Source organism: Dipodomys spectabilis, unplaced genomic scaffold (genome assembly GCF_019054845.1).
Source record: "Dipodomys spectabilis isolate Male_0828 unplaced genomic scaffold, ASM1905484v1 ptg000053l, whole genome shotgun sequence".
In the NCBI taxonomy this organism is placed as follows: Eukaryota; Metazoa; Chordata; class Mammalia; order Rodentia; family Heteromyidae; genus Dipodomys; species Dipodomys spectabilis.
The window spans coordinates 6,863,753-6,886,465 of record NW_024870730.1 but is presented as its reverse complement, the minus strand read 5'-3'; the positions used below and the strand labels follow the sequence as shown (position 1 = coordinate 6,886,465).

The following is a 22,713-nucleotide window of genomic DNA, read 5'->3' as shown; positions in this document are numbered from 1 at the left end:
AATCACTTAGTTGATTGGTTATGGTTTCTTTGGGCTCCCATTCCTTCTGTTGGGTTCCATTCAGCATTCCCTTTGTGGTCTCCCTGACTTCCTTCAGCTCTTTGTTAATGGATTCCATGAATGCCTTTAGTGATCTTTGTGTGTTCTCTACCTGGTCTCTCAATTCCTGAATTACTCTTTGATTAGCTTCCTCCCGTTTGTGGGATTCCTGCAGTTCTCTTTCCTCCCGTTCGTGGGATTCCTGCAGTTCTCTTTGAGTGTTCTCAGCCTGCTCACGCCATTCCTCCCTTTCTCTTTGAGTATTCTCAAGTTGTTCACGCAAATCCTGTATCAGTTTTTGAGTAGCTGCCTCACGCTTATGATATTCCTGTATAAACTTTTGGGATGCCTCCTCTCTCTCCCTATCAAGCTCATACAGAGTCCTTTGTAAGTTGTCAAACTTCTCATTTATCATGTTTGCCACCAGTGTTTGTAGAGCTATTTGGGAACTCTCCTCTGGATTGTTCATTATCTGATCTGACCCCTGATTATCAAGATTGGGAATTGAGATACCCAGATTTGCCATTTTTCTTGTGTTTTTTCGGCTTACTCTGCCCATTTGAGATGAAAATAGCACCAGTTTTGTGCTAGAACACTATCTTAAGGCAACCATCAACCAACGTTTGCATTTATACAGTCAATAGTCTACAGATACAATCTAGTTCAACAGATACATCTATTCAACATCAAACAACTATATGTTAATGGGCTTCGAACCGCAGAGAAGAATTTGGAAACCAGAAATTTTTAGGATTAGGGAGAGATGTGGGTAAAAATTAGGAATAGATTGTTGTGGGGAGGCACAGGGAGAGTTAACTATGTCCTAATCTCAATGCAGGAAATAGGTTGGGTAGGATGCAAGTAGAGAGGGAGAGAAAAAGAAGAAAGGTAAAGGGAAATGAAAAGAGACCAGAAAAAAAATTAGAAACGTAAAAATTAATATAGTTATGGAGATTGAAAGACCATCTATTTAGAGAGGAATGTGAATATAATGAGAAAACAGGAGGGAGATAGAGGAGATGTGAAAAACTTAAAAAATGCTTAAAATATTATATAGGTATAAAGAGGTAGTACTGCTATTAAGGAATTTAAGTCTCAGAGGTTTTGGATTGAGTAATAAATTTGTGGATTAAGTGTGTACACAATGGGGGATAGGGTCTACTAGTTAACTATGGGTTTATCAGGATGTGCAGGACAAGAGTTAAGTCACATACAGAAGAACAAAAGAAAGGAAAAGGTGAAAAGGATAAGAAAGGGAGAAAAAAAAAGATCAGAAGTTCAGTAGAGCTAGACAAAAAACAAAAACATAATTAAGAAAGAAAGAAAAAGAGAGAGAAGACAAGAAAAGAAAGGAAAACATACATTCACATATTCCTAAAATAAAAATTATAAGAGGGAAAAAAAAGTTACTGGAAAACAATTATTTTTTCAAAAAAGGCAAAAATTAAAGATTATTAAAAGTTTTAGAAAAGGAAAAAAAATTTTTTATATATATAAGGTACCAAAAAAAAAAAAAAAAAAGAAGAAAAAAAAGTTCTTTGATTTTTTTTTTTTGATTTTTTTGGGAGGGGTGGGAAGAATCCTGTATCTCCCTTTTGTCTGTAACCAGCCTCTTGTTGGAGTCTCTGGTCAGCTTGAGGTCCTGTGGCTTGATTGGTTTCTTAAGTCAGTTTGTTGGAACAGGCAGAAAAATGCTCTGCTTTACCCAAGATTTTGAGATCCCCCTCCCAGGTTATGGGAGGGTGATCTGCTTTGAGAATCACAAAAGAGGGTGATGAGGCTAGGTTCTGGTAGAGTTGAGGCCTTTCAACAAACAGTAGCTTTTCCCTGGGGCTATTTTGTGAAAAATTCACAGAGCCCACCCTGGAGCCATTCTCAGGGTTTCTGTTTTTCAATTGATTGTGGAGGCTGCTAGAGGGAGGGGCAGCCTCTGGCTCTGGTTACCCAGTGAGGAAAGCCACTCCAATGGCTGGTGCCTGAGCTGGGTGACTTTTCCCGATGGAGCTGAGTCTGTGAGGTCACTTCGCCTTTAAGTTCTTGTGACCTGTTAAATGACTCGTTTTATTCCAAGGCCTGAGTTGGAGCTAGCAGCTCCTCTGAGCTTTGTCGGTATCCAAGATGGAGATCACCGGTGCTGGGGGGGGAGGGGTGGCCTTCCCTCCTCTGCTCCCTGAGAAGGAGTGAGGAAGTCAGGCTTCTACTCACGCCAAGTCTTGGATCCTGGGTTGTCTCTGGTCTGCAAAGTGCAGGATGAAGATGTCCGCTTCTTGTCGGTTCTTGCTGGTGTTGAGTAGAATCCTCTCACAAGCTGCGTCTGGCTCCTTTGTCCCGGACTCTCTGTGTGAGCGCTCAGGTATGGCCGCGGCTGCGGTCGCTGCTGCGACCCTGCCGCCGCCGCCGCGGCTGCTGGCAGGCGCTCAGATGTGTCTCCTTGTCTTGGCTTCCCCTCTCTTGTCTAACTCTCTGTCCTGTGATGGCACACTTGGTGTGATTCTCTGGCTTAGGACTGTTCACTGGAACTCTAAAACTGCTTTCTATGCGAGAGCTTGTTCAGATTCCAACTTCTCCTCCGCCATCTTCCCGGAACTCCTCTGTAAATATTTTTGTAAAATTAAATTAGGTGTGGTGTTTCCTAATACCATTAAAATCCTTTTTTGATGTGAAAGAGAAAAGCATTAATGGATTAGAAATGAATTGGATAACTATGTACTTTGGGGAAAGAATTTTTATAAAATTGGAGAATTGACTTTGGACAGGTGGAAATGAGTGGGCCACGCTCTCTTTGTGAGAAATAGCAGACAGAGAGCTGCACAGGTTTGCAATACTCGGTCCTGTCTGAATGGCATTTTTCTCCTTTCATTGGTTGTTCTTTCTTAGATTTGTCATTTAAATTTTACCCAAAATCTCTGCATATCATCTTTTTTTCTGTTAGCATCAGTCATTCTCTAACGCTATGCTTTATTTTATTTTTAAAACAATTTTCCTTAAATTATAACATCTTATTTTTTGCCATTATTATATCTCCTGCCATCCACTACTATCCTATTAGCTACGTAAGACATGTGTCAATCTTCTGTAGGTCCTGTGTCAGCAGTGACCTGTACAGTACTCAATATGAAGATGAATTAATCATGTACTGAACAAATTAACATATTTACCACATAGAAGGTATATGGACTTTGTTCTTCACAGTGGGAACTGGAACTTGAGCATGTTCTCTCAATTCACCAGACGTTTCCTTGATTCATATTCTTGCTTCAATTAAGGTCTATTCAACACAAACAAAAGAAAAAAATGATGACTATTTTGTCTGAAAAATATTCTTACTTCTTTCTTACAAAGGTATGAATTAGGCAAGCTGAGACACCTGGTCTTTAATAAATACAAATGATTATTTAACATGAATTATGGACAGTTAAGATAAATTTCTACAGATTTTCTTTTGGTTTTTTCTGCCACTGTTTCATAAAGCCTATTATCTTGTTACACCACAGACAAGAGCACCGAGTTTTAAAAAAGGTGTCTAGTCATATTAATGTTAGTAACACTTCTTCTTAAGAAACTTTTTGCATAAAAAGTAATTAATGATTTATTTATGTTGATTGTTTTTTAGATTTTTTTTCTAAAAAAACATGAATTTTTATTATGTTAGAAATACAAAAATATTTATGGGGACTGCAAAATATAAAGAATTATTTTTCCTATTGGTTAAGACAAGAACTATAGAATCTTACCCATGATAATCTCCTCATACTCCTTCACAGTCTTAAACCACTCCATGTCACACCTCAAAGACTTACAAGCAACATGTTTCTAACTAATGAAACAGATATGTGATTAAAATAAGAGCAAACTTTTCATCACTGCTACAAAATAAGGCAAAATCAATGTCTAATAGTCACAGCTTGGTATTTCAGGGGCAGTACCTAGTTATAAAGAGATGTTAACGAAACTTTACATTACTCCAAGCTGAGGGTTGTTAATAACTGTTTTCAAGGATAATAAAAGCTTTTTTTAAAGGTTGACCAGATGTTTTCCATCTAAATAGAAACAATAAAAATAAATGGTTTCAAATTACAAGAAAGATAGAAATTATATCTTTTAAAAAGCCTTCTTAGTTGGGCACTGATGGCTCAGACCTGTAATCCTAGAGACTCAGAAAGCTAAGATCTGAGGATTGTGGTTTGATGCCAGCCCAGGCAGGAAAGTCCATGAGACTCTTACCTCTAATAAAGCACTAGAGCCAGGCACCAGTGACTCACATCTATACTCCTAGCTATTCTGGAGGCTGAGATCTGAGGATCAGAGTTCAAAGCCAGCCCAGGCAGGAAAGTCTGTGAGGCTCTTATCTCAAATTAACCACCAGAAAACCGGAAGTGGCACTCTTGCTCAAGTGGTAGAATGCTAGCCTTGAGCTAGAGAGCTCAGGAACAACACCCAGGCCCAGAGTTCAAGACCCATGACTGACAACAAATAAAAATATAAATAAATAAATAAATAAAGCACTAGAAAACCAGAAGTGGCACTGTGGCTCAAAGTGGTAGCGCACTATCTTTGAGCAAAAGGACCCCAGGGACAGTACCTAGGCCCAGAGTTGGGGTTTGGGGGAGGGTACTTCTTCATTGAAGTAGTCTAGTGAAATATTGAAAAAGAGCAGTCATCTTTCAACAGTTAGCTACAGGACTACTTGAGGCAAACAGGTTCACATTTAGACAGTCTCCTCTGATAAGCTTCCAGATAATTCTGCATCCTACCCATACTATGTATGTTTGACCAAAGAACTGTCCCCAAAGATATTAGGTATTTGACTGAATAGGTCATGTTCACTTTTTCTGTCCCTATGGTTTGTACATTGCTTTCCTGTTTTTAATATTAGCTTAAATTATCCATCACTCTCCACTTAGGCTAAAATTCAGGGCACTTTCTTTTGTCTAAAAGTCTTAAGTTACAAAAGAATAAATGCACTTAAAAATCTTCTTTCAAAATGACAACTAATCTTAAAATTACATTCATGTTTTCTATTTTAATTTCTCTAAACTCTTTTAGCCTATTTACCTTATCCTTGCAATTACACAAAACAGCTAGGACAATTCCAAACAAAAAAAAATCATAAATACTTTTAATACTATGGCTGTGTTACACCTCACTTTATATTTCTTACAACAACCATCTTTCTTTTTTTTTTTTTTTTTTTTTGGGTCCAGTCGTGGGGCCTGAACTCTGGGCCTGGGCGCTGTCCCTCAGCTCTTCAGCTCAAGGCTAGCACTCTACCACTTGAGCCACAGCGCCACCTCCAGCTTTTTTCTTTTTTTGCTTATGTGGTGCTGAGGAATCGAACCCAGGGCCTCCAGCATGCAAGGCAAGCGCTCTACCACTGAGCCAACTTCCCAGCCCAACAATAACCATCTTTCTGGATAAGATATTTTCATTCTGTTTAGAAATGAAAAAACTAAGTCACAGCAAACAAGCTAAAACTACTACGTAAGAAAGCAGTAGAACAGGCATTCAAGCACTGTGCCTGAGAGCTACATGAAACTAACTCGTGGTCTGTATCCCAAGTTAACTAATTAAAATATTAGCTCTTATGATTGTGTTGCTAGACTTTTCACTGCTGTGAGCAAAATAATGATCACAATATATTTACAGGAGGGAAGATTTATCTTGCCTTAGTTCCAGAAGGTTCAGTCCAGGTTTGTAACCCTAAATGCTTCGGCAGAACATCACGGTGGCAGGAGTTTGTGGTGGAGTTGTTTCTTCACTTATGGAGAACAGGAAGCAAAATACAAGAGATTAGAAGCCACAAATAACCAACATATTCACCCCATCAGGGATCTACTTCCTCAATGAGTTCCTACTCCCCAGAGTTCCTAGACTCTCCCAAAATAATCCCACCAGCTGAGCTGATTCCATACATGAGCCTAATGGACACATTTTATATTCAAACTATTACTCCACTTTTACCAAATTAATGAACTTTTCTCATTGCATAAGATCACTAGGGTTAAATGAGAGAACCATAGTAGCAACTACCTCTCATCTACAATTGTCTCAGTCTTTAGACAGTGTTTAATAAGGTCCTTATCATACAGTTGGTCATATTAAGTGTTCAATAGCACTAGTTATTTTCTTAATTATTATTCTTTTATTAAAGAAAAATAGTAAGCCCTCTGGGAACAATTAATGAAGACTTTTTTGCCAGAAGAGATGTGATTCTTGGTAGTAATTTTTTTTTATTCATATCATGAGGGACTTCTATTTTTATTATTATTCTTTGTGCTCTTGACATTTTTTTCAAGAAATTTACAACTTGGGGGGATTGAGGGGAGGGAAAGTGGGAGAAAAATGAGGGAGGAGGTAACAATGTTCGACAAGAAATGTACTCACTGCCTTATGTATATAACTAACCACTTTGTACACCACCTTGACAATAAAATTAAATTTAAAAAGTATGGTTAAACAGTTGTACAAAGGGATTATAGTTCTGTAAATCCGATTATAAGTACAATGCATCTTGATCAATGTTACCTCTTCTATCACCCTTGTTCATTATTCCTTTCCCATCCCCAACCTGAAGTATTATTTTCATTTTCCAGTATATATTACTTGTACAGAATTTATAGTTTCTACAATGTCATTAAACCTGTGATGTTAGTAATAATTTAACTTTTATGCCTATTTCAATATATAGTCAAGCTCTGCTATATATCTACAAAGATATGACGATCAAATATATCTCTCAGTCATGAAAAAATACTTCTTGATCATTTTAGTATCATTAACATAAATAATCATCAATGTTTTCATCTTTAGTCAACATAAGTTTTAAAATGTTTCTGCTGTCAACTACCTGGCAATCATCAAAAGAAAAGCAAGAAAAGCAAGTTCTAAGTTTTGTCAGTCTCAGTTCTTCACTTGACTTACTGTTTAACTGGTGTAAAAGAAAGAATTATGCATGCTATCTAATAGTATTAAATATTACAAGCACAAGAAAAAAGTATCAATCACATTTTTCATATGGCACATGTAAATTTGGCTTTTGAGCTATGACTGTACTTGCTTTACACAGTTATCTATGATCTGTCATATGATCATTGGATCATATGGCAAAATAGTTATATTTTTCTTTAAGGATATCATGTACATTTTGATTGTACAGCATTAGCAAGCAACTGAAAAAAAAAGTCTCTGGGCAATATTAGTGGCAGGTGCCTATAACCCCATCTACTTAGGATATGGGGACAGGAGAATCACAGTTAAAGCTCAACCAAGGCAAAGTTAGTTCAGGACCTTACCTGAAAATCAAGCTAAAAAAGGAAAAGATTATTTCTGAATTTCAGGTGTTAGAGTGTTTGCTATAACCTAATGTTAATCCCTATTCACACAATAGAAATACCTTTCTATCTAAAGATCCAGGTCTTATTTTATACCTTAAAGAGCAGAAATCCCACTCTCTCAGTACAAATAAATAGTTACAGTTAAACATTTCCAAATATTAGCCTCTTGGCTATTGTCGCCCCACATTGCAAGTGATCACAGATGCTGAGTTCTCCTCTACTGAAAATGAAAGAAAAATTACTATGAGACAGAAAATTCACTTGCATTTTTAGTCACTTATTAACCAAATACTTACACATTTAGATATTTTTTCAATAGATATTTTTTCAATAGATATTTATGTCTTCTATGGACCATTAATTCTGCTAGGCACAAAGAAGACAAAGTTGAAATCAACTTGTTTCATGGTTCCTAGAGCTTAGGTTCTCAAAGAAGCAGAACCAAAGAAAAAGTGACAATCTAAGGCCCAGTTAATGGAATCCACAGTTGTTTTTAAAGGCATCTGTTACTCCAAAGAATTTGTTCCTTTAACCACTTCTATTTCTTTATGTTTATAAGTTCTTTACAAAGTTTCCTTACATTAAGTATGCATCACTTCACAAATACATCAACTTAAAATGTTTTAATGGAAAATTTGTCATATGTGAAGCTTTCAGAAAGCTAGTATGCCAGCTGAAAGGAGAAATTATGGAATTTTAGTACATAACGAAAATTAACACAGTGCAAATGACTGAAAATTTGCCTGTTCCTAAAGTGAAAATCTAAAAAAAAAAAAATATGTTTTTGCAAAGTGAAGGTCAAAGAGGGGCAAAACACATCAGAGAAAATTAGTTTCTTAATCTCATGGAGCCAGAATTGCCTACTGAGCATCGAGCTTATGACAAAATAATTGTCCAGTAATTACTTCTAGAGATGGAACAAAATCAAATTAAAATGGAGCAGATTGCTTTTTGCATCGTGGCCAGTACCAAGTAGTGACACATTCATAAAGCAAGTAACACTTTCTTTCTGAGAAAGGTGATCATAGAAAGTGACTGAGTTACCCCAGGTAAAAGTTCTTACAACTCTTTCTCTCAGAGGTAGTGTAGCTTTGTCATTTTTCTGCTTCAGATGGCAATTTATGTTCGGTAAGGAAATGTTTTACTTAAGCCACATACTTAGAGGTCATACTTACTGATGTACCAGGGAATGTCTGTGTAATGTGTGTATATTGATGCATTTTATATGTACAAATCTGGCAGGTAGATAATATATCAATGCTACATATATATATATATATATGTATTTATATATATATTTATATATATATATAAATCTGGCAGGTACATAGATGTTCTTATTTTTCAAAGGAACAGTTCAAGCATGGACAGTTTAAGGCCTGCTGTGTAGCTAGAATGACAGGGGAATGCCAGGCTTTTTATTGTTTTTATTTTATTGGTTAAATTAGTTTCTCACTTTGTACCCAGAGTTGCCTCAAGTAAAAATCCTCCCAGGCTCAGCCTCCAGAGAAGCTAGGATTCTAGGCATGATCTACTGCATCTAGCAACTGCATACACTGCTTGTTAAAATAACAGGAAAAGCAAACATGCTAATCTTCACTGATGTTGCTCTTATACCATTTCTACCCAGTCTAACTTTGTATGCTTGTATGTTCCCCCTTAAAATAATCACTTACAAGCCAGGCACATGTGGCTCAAGCCTGTAATCCTAACTATTCTAGAGGCTGAGTCCTGGACATTGTCAGTTCAAAGCCAGATCAAGCAGAAAAGCATATGAGACTTCATCTCCAATTAACAATTGGTAGATGAGCAAGTGGTAGATGGCTCAAGTGGTAGATGAGCAAGACAGTGGAGCAAGCTCAAGGCCCTTAATTTCATACCCTAGTACCCTCACCAAATGAACAAATGAACAAACAAATATACATCAGTTACAACATTACCTCCTATGATGGCTAGAATCAAGCTCCCCATCAAATTTGTTTGTTGAAACTCAACCTTTACTATGGCTCTATACTGGGATGGAGTACCTAAAGAAGTATTTAAAGTCAAATGAGATTGTAAGGATGGGATTCCAATTCAACAGAACTAGATCTTTAACCTGTCCATTTGAAAAATAATGTTATGCTCACACTTCACAGAAAGTCTAAATAAAGAAATCTGTTAGTATAACAGCAAAAACATAACAAGAAAAATTACAGGGTAATTTTAGCAAAATAAAATTGAAATAAATTAAGTGAAAGTTAATTTAAATTAAATTTTGCTGAATTAAATGAAAAATTAATTTCTATTTCACTTAAAAGTGCAATAAGAAGTAATTTCCCCAATATGAATACATAAAATTAATAATTTTGGGAGGTGTCTGGTTATGGGGCCTGAACTCTGGGTCTGGGCGCTGTCCCTCAGCTCTTTAGCTCAAGGCTAGCGCTCTACCACTTGAGCCACAGCGCCACTTCCAGCTTTTTTTTCTGCTTATGTGGTGCTGAGGAATCGAACCCAGGGCCTCAGGCATTCAAGGCAAGCGCTCTACCACTGAGCCACCTTCCTAGCCCAAAATTAATAATTTTTGGATGCAATTGATGAAGAGGCAGATAGACTCTAAAACAACCTACGACTAGTAGCTGAGTCTCTGGTCTATGGAATTATAAAAATTCCCATGGTCACCTGGCACAGAAGGAAGCCTTCAACTTTAAATGTATTTCAATTTTATAATTTCTCCAGAAAACCATGCCTTGTAAATCTACCAAATTTGAGGTTTGTTTACTGTGAGCAATCTTACATCAGGTAGTTCCTCCTCAAAGTATTTTGTAGATAAGAAAAGACATTACAACAGATTTTATTAGTCAGTTTGCCTGGAAGTCAAGTTATGGTGGTTTACAAGATCAGACTTTCTTCCTTCCTCTCTAGGACCTTCATCCTTGTTTCTTTAGGATGAAACAGAATTGTTGCTTTAATTCTTTTTTTATGTTTTTTTTTTGTTGTTGTAAAAATAGTGTACATAGGGGTTACTGTTACCTGAGTAAGGTAATGAGTACGTTTCCTATCGAGCATTGTTACCTCCATTTTAAAAGTATAATTTTTTAAGAGGGGGAGAAAATGAAAGGAAAAAAATTGTTTACTGTGTAGTAGAGGAAAATCACATTAGCATAAATTATAAAACTTAACAGTTCATTGCAATAATCCAGGAAATAACAGGTACTGAAACAGGATTTAGTTCCAAGTAGGATGAAGAAAGGGAAGAAGACTGTAAAATCATTACAGCACTTCATGGATTAAAGGTAGCAAGAATCTAGATGTAGGATTTAAGAGGGTTGAAGAAGTAAGCTTCTACCCTACAAAGACAGAAGAAGAAAAAAGAGTAGAGCATTGTTTGGGATAGTGGAGATTCTTAAGAAAAAAGGAACTGATATTTTATTTAAATTTTGTTGAAGAAAATAATAGAAAGATAGAAATTATCAGTACAGAAAAAACAAAGGCTAATTAATGGTATAAATGACCTTCCTTATTTATATTCCAGAATTTAATAAAGGACTGAGCCTTACAAAGAAGGACAAATAGCTTTTCCACAGCGGTGGATGGAAGGCAACAAGTTTTCTCGGCTGATGTATTCTCTTGTTTGTGAGCTCATTTGCTCTATTATGTTCACAAAACGTGGTATTTTCTTCTAGGTACTTATCTACTGGGTAAAATGAATAGCCAAGAGATTGCTGATTAGGCATGAAATGTGACCAAAAGGGTTAGATGACCTTGAGGATGCATTGTTTAAGCTATAAAGAAAGAACCCAAAGGAACCAATGGATTTCCTGATAAAACACCACTCCCTGCCTCCAGACTGAACAGAGGGTATTTGTGTCTCTAAGACTAATGTTACCTCCTCATCATAATTGTTTTGTTTTTATTTCTAAACTTACCTTTTTCACCTTTATTCTAATAATATCATTTCTTTTAAGAAAGTCCATTACTTTGTCATTTTCTTTTAAGAAAGTACACTAGCTGGTACTTTTTTCAGATTACACAGGTGCCACTTCATTACATTTGCTTTGTCCTTAACCAATCTTTAGGTATAATTTTTATCATTTTCATGTCTGAGGCTTTTGACTTCTTTGTCACTCATTCTTCCTGGTTCAGTTCTTACTTGATTTTTCTCTGATTGTAAATTTAACCTGAAGTTTCAGGAGCTCCTCATGAACAACAATGATTTAGTTTTATTCAGTCTCAAGAAAGCTGATTCTAATTAGTTGCACACATGTTCAAAGTATGACCAGCTGTGAAATTAGTCTGATCTAATCATTGTCATGGCAGTACCACCTCTGATGAAGTGTTTACCCCAATAGGTAGATTCTTATACACCACAGCATTGTCCTTATATTCTGTCATCATCCTCTTATACATGTGATAGTATTTAGCTTGTAACTATGTATAATGCATAGTTCTTTAGAGAATCTGAACCAATGGAAGGCAATGACACATGAAAACAAATATGTATATATGCATATGTATAGACATACTTTATATATACATAAACAAATATTCTATATATACATATATGTTATAGATACACATATATACATATGTATATATTCTATATATACATGTATATTATATACATATATAATGTTTATAAATGTAACATATATACTTCTTTATAAAATATAATGTACATATGCATTTATATATAAACTCCTTTATGAAATATAAATATGGCATATCATATATTTTTAAAGAGGTTTATTTTATTTTAAAATATAAACACAGAGATTAAAGTCTTATATAGCTGATTCAGGTACCAATGACATATGCCTATAATCCCAGCTACTCAAGATGCTGAGATCTGAGAATTGTGGTTCAAAAGTCTATGAGAGTTTTATTTCCAATTAATCACCAAAAGAAAAAATATGGAAGGTATCTTTGTATCTCAGTCTCCGATTTTACTAAGTACTTTTTAAAGATACTATAAAAAAGGCTATAAACCAGATGCTGTGGCTCACACCTGTAAGCTAGCTACTCAGAAGGCTGAGATCTGAGGATCTTGGTTCAAAGCCAGCCTGAGCAGGGAAGTCTGTGAAGCTCTTATCTTCAACTATCAAGAAGCCAAAAATGGAACTGTGGCTCAAATTGCTAGAGCCCTAGCTTGATTGGAAAAGCTCAGGGACAGTACCCAGACCCCTGAATTCAAGCTCCAGGTCTGGCAAAGATGTGGAGATGAGGCTCAAATAGCAGAGCACCAGCCTTGAGCGTAAAAGGTAAGGAACACGAGTCAGGTCCTCAGTTCAAGCTCTAGTACTAATGGCTCAGAGGGCCAATGAGGGCCAAATCTATGTTCCAAGTCATTCATTTGGCAATAACTTTTGCTTTCCTTCATCTTTTTCCTCTATTCAGGCTCTCAGCAGACTTGATACCAAACACATTTGTAAGAGTCAATAGCCCTACTCAGCCCACCAGTTCAATGCTAACCTGATCCACAAACACCTGCAGCCAGCATCTCAGAAATGTTGAACCATCAAACTGGACATACTATGGCTTAAACAAACTCATAAAATTAATCACCACAGCCTAAAAGAGAAAGGATTCTATGTTAGCAAAAGAATGTAGATTTACTTTTACCTAATAATGCTTCTGGTATTACTACATATGAAGGAAATTACTACAAAATGAAGGAAAATATTCTAAGAGATAGGTCAGCATCTCCACAAATTCAAAGCTGTTTTATCAGAAATTTGATTCGGATACTATACTTTCCAAATATATGATTTTATATAGTAGGCTGGTGAAAGTCAGAAAATTTAGAATATAAAAAATATGCAGAAGGAATTCTTTGTTCTGTTTTAAGTAATGTTTAAAGTCAGTAGCTGTAAAATGTTTAAAATTTTACAGGATAATATTTCATGAAAAACATTGATATGTAACTGAAACTTACTTTAAACATATTGGTATTGTTATAGGCTTCTTGGCCCTTGGAGATGAGTTAATTTTCAGAGTTGACTCAACAAGCAGCATGTAAAGAACTCATCAGGAAAAGAATGTTGCTCACAGGGAACACAACTCTCACCAAGGCCTTGGATCAACAATTACATCATTATTAAAACCTGCTGCTACTGGCATTGCTTTATCAATACCATAATAATAAAACAAAAACAAAGCTAGGTCCTTGCTATGCTCTGAGTTTCCTTTATTTTATTAAAAAATTATTGTATTGTAAAGATGCTGTACAGGGATATTACGGTTACATGAGTAAGGTAATGAGTACATTTCTTGTCAAACATTGTTTACCCCGTCCTTTCTCTACTTACTATCTTACTGGGAGAAGAATTATCCAAAATGTTAGTCCATACTCATTGTTCCTGGCCATTCATTTCTAGAATGAGAGTAGAGAACAGTGTTCATGAATCAAGTTTGTTCAAAAAAGTGGCTGCAGAGTTGTATATGTCATAAAATATAATTTCCTTAATATAATTCATAAAATTCTTTGTAATTTATAAACTTTGATCTCCATTTCTACCATTTTTGCTCCCTCACACCATGTCTGTCTACAAGTATATATGTGTGTGTGTGTGTGTGTGTGTGTGTGTGTGTGTGTGTGTGTGTGTGTGTGTGTGTATTATATATGTGTATATAATATATATACATAGTATTTCAATCCTCTTCACCCCTCAGTATCCTTTTCTTTCCTCTTCCTGCTTACCAATAGTCCCCCCTTTTCCCATACATGAGCAATTATTATTTCATTATTATTGTTATTATCATGATCATAACTTTTGAACTTTTGAACAAGAACATGTAGTATATAGTCCTTTATGTGTGTGTGTGTGTGTGTGTGTGTGTGTGTATAGTATCAAGCTCCCTCCCACAATGCTGATGCTGATTGCTTCTGGCCTAGGGGAGAGTGTCCTTCCTTAAGGACTATGGGTGTTTGGCACTGGAAAAAGTTGAAAAGATCAAAAGTAAGTATAAGCAGAAAGATAACTGTCACAGGCTCTCACTCATATATGGAATACAAAAATAGTTGATTTCATAGACATTGAGAGAATGATTTTTCAGAGGAAGTACAGAGAAGAGTAGTCAGGAGAAAGGTTGATAGGTTGGTAACAAACAATAAGACAGGAGCAAGAAGCTCTGGGGTACTGTTGGTCAGTACTGTCTGTGTCTACAGGGTGTACTATCTGTAGTGGTCATAGATTGCACTAATGAACTGTACCTAGCAAAGACTAGAAAGGGGGATTTGGGATGTTTTCAACATGACAAAATGAGAAACATTTCAGAAAACAGCTTTAACTTGATTTAAACATCGCGTGATGAATACTACATAGTATAAATGTGTAAAATCGTTATGTCTTTTTGTATTAGTTTAAAAATGGAAGTACTTTTCTTTCTAGTGGCACTGGGCCTTGAACTCAGGGGCTTGCAGTTACTAAGCAAGCACTCTGCCCACTGATCATATCCAAGCCCAGTGTCAGTTAAAAATAAATTTTAAAGACTAAGTTCCAAGTTCAGCATGCCAGTATTCCCTACGAGAAATAGCAAATGTTTCCTTTAGGAAAATACTGAGAAGTCAGCTAAAGCAAGGAACATGAGAATGGACCGAGTTTCATATATTACCTTGTTATTTGGAAGGAATTAGGTTTTGTTTTTAATATCAGAAATATATGTCAAGCTTGGTGGTGTGTACCTGTTCATTCCAGCTACTCAGGAGGCAGAGATTGAAGGATCACAATTTGAGACTAGCCTGTGTGAAAGAAAATAAACAATGGTAGCAAGATATTCTTTCAGAAACTCTGGTTGGGGATGGTTGGTCAATATATAAGGAGGCAAAGATAGTTTCTGTGTGTCTTGTGCTGTGTTTAACATTTCCTTTGGCTTTTATTGACTGGCTGCAACGAGTTTCAAAAATCCTGGAAATGCTAGCAGCAAATGTTGGTGTTCACAGTTATGAAAGATTATTGGCCCAAAGGGCAGCAGTTCTAGGAAAATGGCACAAATGCCCACCCCAGGCCTGTCTGTGGCTTCTCCTGTGGGAAGTGAACCTTGAGCCAGAGAACAACTGGTTGCTCTGGCTAGCTATGTCTGAAGCTGGTAAAGAGAGCTCCATGGTGAATAAAGGCAAAGATTAAGAACTAGTGATTGAGCAGAGAGCAGATGAAAGACCAAACCAAAAGAGGTTAAGCTCTGAATTGAAAAGAAAATTTCTAAGACAATGTAAAAGAATTTTTAGCGCAGGAGAAAAAAAGGCAATGGGTGGCTCTCTCATCAATGGAAATGAGTATCTGAGACTGAAATGAAAGAAGAAAAAAAAGCCATTCATTGGAGCATCTAGGATGAAGCCACTGGAACAACAGGTCAGGGAACTGTTGTTATGTGCAAGAGAGTGCTCTCAGGAAAATTCAAGAAAAGCCTCAGTGACCAAAACTGGCAACTTCCCCAGAGTGCGAGAAAGCTTAAAACAAAAGCTTAGCCCTAGAAATAGCAGAGAATATAATAAAGGATCTTTGATGGAAGATCAAATGATGTGTGTTCTCACACACACACACACACACACACACACACACACACACACACACACACACACACACACATTTGATAGCATTCCAGGGATCAACCAGTGTCTTTTTGCCAAAAAATAAATGGCATCTCTCCCAAGGCAGGAGGAGGCAGTTGGCTCAACATCTGAAGGGAAGAAGTGTGGGAACTAATAGCCATAATGTCCATGAGAAAGCTCCACAGATTTGGAAGTTTCAAGGTGATGTTTGAAAATAATGTTAGGTATGTAAAGTGTGAAAGTACAACGTAGAGTATCACTGGGTCCCATGCCAGTAAGAGGATAAAGCTTTTGCTTTTAATCTTGTGAGGGTTCTAGGCATAAAAATTGGAGTGAGGAGTAAAAGCACAATAAAACAATGATTAAAAAAAAGAAAACAATGCCAAGGGCACTTTATGCTATGAATGCTCTGTGTATTGTTTAGAAGACTTTGAATAATCCCCAAATTAATCCCATGAAATGAAGAGATAATGGCTATGGGAGAATCACGTTATTCCTTGATTTAAAAAAATTATCTATATACTTGTATATAGAGATATATATAGGTATCACTCTATATATATTGTTGTCTCTATGTAGAAAACTATATATCTGTATTTATATAGATAGACAGATAGTTGTAGTTAGAGAGAGAGAGATTTATATAGCCACAATTCTGATACCACTGCCAAATACTTAAAGTCTGGTTTACATAAAGTGAAATGGTTTAGGAACTATTTTGAGAATTGATAGGCAGTGTATTATTTTTAAGCCAAAAATTACGAATATAGTTGAGCAAAGTTACATTGTATGTATGGATTCTGCAAAAGGAAAGTAAATGGGAGCGGTAATATCAACTGTATTTTCTGTTTGCTTGGGATGGATTTCATTTTTACTTGGGATGACTTGTGTCAAGTAATAAACCCAATTACAACTAATGTAATTGTATTCCCGAAGAGACTCTCTCTCAAATGAGAGAACTTGTCCAACAGGAAACTTGGGTACTACAATAAGAAGGGTGAGTGATAACTAGGCTATTAAATCTGACAAGTATATTCTGCATATGTTTCAAAACTTGATATTTTCTAGTAACTTTAAAAACACTGCTCCATACATTATTAAAAGACTCTGTGCTAGGCTCAGATGTTTCATACCTGTAAATCTAGATACTCAGGAGACTAAGATCTGAGGTTTGTGATTCCAAGCTAGCCCAAGCAGCAAAGTCCAATTAATTCAATTAAATGCCCTAAAAATGCCAGAAGAGGAGTGGAGCTATGGCTCAAGTAGTAGAGTGCTACCCTTGAGCAAATAGGAAAGAAAAGTACCTCAAGGACAGCACAGAGGTCCTAAGTTCAAGCCCCAATATATACTTTCTCTCTCTGTCTCTGTCTCTCTCTCTGTCTCTCTCTCTCTTTCTCTCTTTCTCTCTCTCTCTGTCTCTCTGTCTCTGTCTCTCTGTCTCTGTCTCTCTCTCTCTCTCTCTCTCTCTCTCTCTCTCTCTCACACACACACACACACACACACAAGACCTTGGTTACATTCATTAGGACTTTTTCCTGTATTTCACTCAGAAATATGAGTTATATTTGAACTGATATTGTCCATAAGTGTAGATCTAGATATGATAAATGATAAAGAAATAAGAAGAGATCTATTATTCAATAATTTCTCCTAAAGATAAGAGTTCTCATTCTTTTTAAAAAAATATTTTCTTGTAAAGATTCTGTATAAAGAGGTTATAATTACATCAATAAGGTAATGAGTGCATTTCTTGTGGAGCATTGTTACCCCCTTCTTTATTGTTACCCCCTTCTTTGTTTTTCTGCTATTATCCCCCCTCCCGTCACCCCTACTTTTCCCCTCCAAAGTTGTAAAGTTCATTTCCAACATAGCATCTCTCAGTATCATTGCTGCAGTGAGTCATCCTGTGTCCTTGTTTCAGCATTTTGTTATTCCTCTTCCCCTCCCCAGATTAAATAAATATATACACAAGATGCAAGGTACCAAAATCAAACACAGTGACAACAGGTATATACCACAGGAGGAAGAACATATAAAACAAATTTTAAAAATCGCATAGTACATTAAACTAACAACAAAAAAGGAAAACAAGAGCTCTTATTCTTAATTCTGCCACCTAACAGCCAGTGTATCATGTTTAATGTGATCCAGGAATTAAAACAATTTATAAACTTCCTTAATAAGAAATAAGTCAAATGATTTCCATGTATAACAATACCTTTTAAATATAAACCTATTTCAAAATTTACCTATTAATCTGTCATTGACTTCTTTCTGCTCTTTGGAGTTGGTATGAGTTTATGAAACATCATGTCAAGAATCGACCATGTACCTATATGAAATATAGATGGTAGGTATTTTGCCCAGTGATCATCAAATATGTTGACTCAAAAATTCCTAATAGCATAGGGGAAGCATCTTCTTCCTCCTTCCACTGCTTGTCTGACACTGAAGAGATGGGTTTGTAGCCACCCCTTAGGGATAATGACGTAAGTGGCAAGGTACAAGCCCAAGATTCCAAAGTAAACTTGCAAGGCATGTATTGCATTCTATTCTGTCTCATACTCCTGTTTCTTTCAATTGAAAATGAAAATTAACCTTTGCTTTTCCTCCAATTCAAAGAATTTATTTAGAATAGAATTACCACTCTTGGAAAAAGCTTCTTACTCTCCCTAGGTTTCATGTTTCTCTTCCAGATGCCTTCATGTGTATCTACGATTTGATATATCAAGCTCTGTTTTATTCTTCAACATAGAGGAGAGTATGTTTGAAGAAGGAGATTGATTAATCTCTCAATGGAAAACTGTAATTTTTGTACATCAAGCCTTATCAACAAATACACTCACTGGAGATTCTAATGACTTAAAAGCTAAAGTCTTTGTATATTCTCACAGTACTTAAAACTAGTTTGTTTTTTTTTTAATTTTTAAAAGAAGTGTAAATGTGGAAGCATGGTTTGCAAAATAGTAGCACTCTATAAAGATCATTTATCTTAAAGAACAAAGTTTGTTATAATGCTAAAATAAATAATAATTGAAAACATTTACTGTTATACTTCCCTGAAAATTCGTTGCAGCCTCTGATTGAAAAGTACAGAAACATCATTGATTGTGCTTGAAAAGTAGGTTGGAGTGATTGATTAATAGCTCAAGACATGTTGGGTATCCAGTTGAATTTTAGTTATTAGGAATGGGTGAAAAGTTTGCTGTCAAAAAAATATCAATTTGGCTCTAAGGGCCAAACTTTTCTGACAGTTTCTGCACAAAGCAGGGCTCTTGAATAACTGCCCCTGTTGTGTGGTAATTGACCCCAATAGCAGTGAAATATTGAAGGTAGGAGGTATAAAACGAGTAAACAAGTCATAAAAATGTCAAGGAAATAAGAAGGAGACTCCCATAAAAAGGAGACTCATTTAGTGTTCTTCTGTAGATCTTCGGGTTTGGAAAAAATTAAACAGTTGCTTAAATAGTTAAAATTATAACATAGGATCTGTTGTAATTAGACGTCCATAGGCCTACTGTTAAATTACATCTATTTAAAATGTTTGTAATATTTGGACTTTTAAAATAAAGCATTACTACTCAAAAAATATATGCTTTAAATAAAACTAGCCCAAAATAAAGCTTTCTAAATGTTCACATAAATTTAGGTAATAAGAGGGTAACTCATATCTTTTTTCTGAAATTTAGACATCTGGGGGCTGGCTGGAAAGTTGGCTCAGTGGTAAAGTGCTTGCTTCGCGTGCATGAGGCCCTGGGTTCGATTCCTCAGCACCACATAAACAGAAAAAAGTCAGAAGTGGCACTGTGGCTCAAATGGTAGGGTAGTCTTGAGCTGAAGAGCTGAGGGACAGCACTTAGGCCCAGAGTTCAGCCCCCAAAACCAACAAAAAATAAAAATAAAAAAATAAAAAAATGAAAATTACACATCTTATGTCCTATATTTATTAGTTTTGACCAAGATTTTAAAAAAATGCTTCCATGAAATTGATAGGCCATATTATTTTGGTAAAAATAAATATGGATTTCAGAAAATGAGTAAGAATTTAATTACAAAATAATTCTATCACTTTTTACATGCATGTATTGTTCTTCATAAAGAGGAAGAAAATCCTTGAGGAAACTTTAAAAAATTTAACTTTTGACTGATCTCTGTAATAACAATGGGCTAATTCACATGATCAAAACTATTCTCCATGAAATATATTTTTTCAGGTTTGTTTGAGAATTTATTTTTCGTTTTTGAGATACCAATATCGACCCACTGCAAAGAAAAACTTTTGTCATGCCCCAATACCACATAAATGCAAATACAGTGATTATGACATGCTAGTAGATGCTGGATTCACTAAGTATACTGAATATACTTAAATATATTAATTATATTGTCGTTTGTGTCATGTCAAGTTACTACAAACAAATAAAATTAAAACAGGTCCATATGAAGTTGAAGGAAGTTTAGATTGGTTTAAAGATATGCCAACAAATTTAGGACGAATTCTGATTAGGGGCTTGCAGAGAATGGGTTCTAGGAAATCTTTGTTTAGAAGCAGTTTCTTGACATAATCAAAAACTATGATTTTTATTTCTCAAGTATTTGTTAACACTGAAAAGGAATAGCAGTTGATTTGTTATGAGGAGTATTTTAGTCTGTGTCACCTGTTTCTCATCAACTGTATATATGATCTCTTTAACCTTACTCTTCCTCTCTCTCCTCTTTCTCTCTCCCTGTTGTTCCACAGAAAAAATTATGACATCAACATCCAAAGGAATTCTCCGCCCATTTTTAATTGTCTGCATTATCCTTGGCTGCTTCATGGCATGCCTGTTAATTTATATCAAGCCCACCAACAGCTGGATCTTTAGTCCAATGGAGTCTGCCAGCTCCGTACTGAAAATGAAAAACTTCTTTTCCACCAAAACCGATTATTTGAACGAAACTACTATTCTGGTCTGGGTGTGGCCATTTGGGCAGACCTTTGACCTCACATCCTGCCAAGCAATGTTCAACATCCAAGGATGCCATCTCACGACTGACAGGTCATTGTATAACAAGTCTCACGCCGTCCTGATCCATCACCGAGACATTAGCTGGGATCTCACTAATTTACCTCAGCAGGCTAGACCACCTTTCCAGAAATGGATTTGGATGAACTTGGAATCTCCAACTCATACTCCCCAAAAGAGTGGCATTGAGCACTTGTTCAACCTGACTCTGACCTACCGCCGCGATTCAGATATCCAAGTGCCTTACGGCTTCTTGGCGGTGAGCACAAACCCCTTTGTATTTGAAGTGCCAAGCAAAGAAAAGTTAGTGTGCTGGGTTGTTAGTAATTGGAATCCCGAACATGCTAGGGTCAAGTATTACAACGAGCTAAGCAAAAGTATTGAAATCCACACCTATGGGCAAGCATTCGGGGAATATGTGAATGATAAAAATCTGATTCCGACCATATCTACTTGTAAATTTTATCTTTCTTTTGAAAACTCCATCCACAAAGATTACATCACAGAAAAGCTCTACAATGCTTTTTTGGCTGGCTCAGTACCTGTTGTTCTAGGACCATCTAGGGAAAACTATGAGAATTACATTCCAGCAGATTCATTCATTCATGTGGAAGATTATAACTCACCCAGTGAGTTAGCGAAATATCTGAAGGAAGTCGACAAGAACAATAAGTTATACCTTAGCTACTTTAACTGGAGGAAGGATTTCACCGTAAACCTTCCACGATTTTGGGAATCACATGCCTGTTTGGCTTGTGATCATGTAAAAAGGCACCAGGAATATAAATCTGTTGGTAATCTAGAGAAATGGTTTTGGAATTAAAGCTTTCTATCACTTGCACATGCAGTGACATATTTTGGTGAAATATTCAAGAGTTGAGGGTAAAAAAGAAACATTTTGCTTTTATGTCACCATTTATTTTTATCATCTTCTCTTGGGTAACATGGAAATTTGATGATAATTTTTAAGTACTCATTATTAGCAATCATTCCATTTGGTTAAATTATCCTGTATATACCTAATTATGTGCAGTGAAAAGTAATTTATTTGTCAGTATCATTGTAAACCTTCTTCATGTTTGTGAAGTTGCCTGTAATGTCAGTTTATGAGTCTTGCTACACAATCAGCTCTATTTGGGAAATGAATGTCTCAAAACATGAAAGATTTTCATAAATATTATCCTCTCTAATTCCAACGTTACCTAATGATTACAAAGAAAGAATGTACTATAGTTGGATTCTAACCTGTTTGACTTCAGATTTGGAAAAGGTATGAACTGTTGGTTATTTTTTTTTACCTGGTTACAATGTTTCTGATGGCAGAATTGTCCATGTCATGAATAGAAAATATATGGAACAGAACTGTTCTATTGAGGAAGCAATTAGACTTCATTTTCTCATCCTGGTAAGTTAAAGTACTCAAGAATTTTAAATATCAATTGGTCTTGATTTCCAACACTTAGAAAATAATTCTAGTAACACTGTGAGAATCCAAGAAATTCCTCATTCCAATCTCAACAATATGGCAGTGAGACCACAATAGATAATTTCTTCAAATAACAAAGAAAAAAAGGATATCTATAGATGTCTATCATATTAATAAATTATGCTGTTTATCTGATTTTTAATTATAATTTAAAATTGCTTTTTGAAGTTTGAATATTTAAAGTAGTTTTATTTTAGTATGTCAACCAACAGAAACAACTGCCAAAAGATTACTTAGAACGTAAATACATTGATCATGTGTTAAATATGTTACTCAATATAATAAAATGGGCTACATAAGAAACACACAATAGAGAGT

The 22,713-nt window shown here is 35.8% G+C and overlaps 1 protein-coding gene across 1 annotated transcript in view; it reads left to right on the top strand.

The window, feature by feature from the left end:
- The window catches only part of Fut9 (fucosyltransferase 9), a 73,971-nt gene extending 51,495 nt beyond the window's left edge, over nt 1-22,476 (top strand). The window contains exon 2 of the mRNA XM_042679570.1: nt 20,645-22,476. Within this exon, the coding sequence (XP_042535504.1) occupies nt 20,653-21,732 (1,080 nt within the window). The 5' untranslated portion in view covers nt 20,645-20,652 and the 3' untranslated portion in view covers nt 21,733-22,476. The remainder of the gene's footprint in view (nt 1-20,644) is intronic.
- The last annotated feature ends 237 nt before the right edge of the window (nt 22,477-22,713 follow it).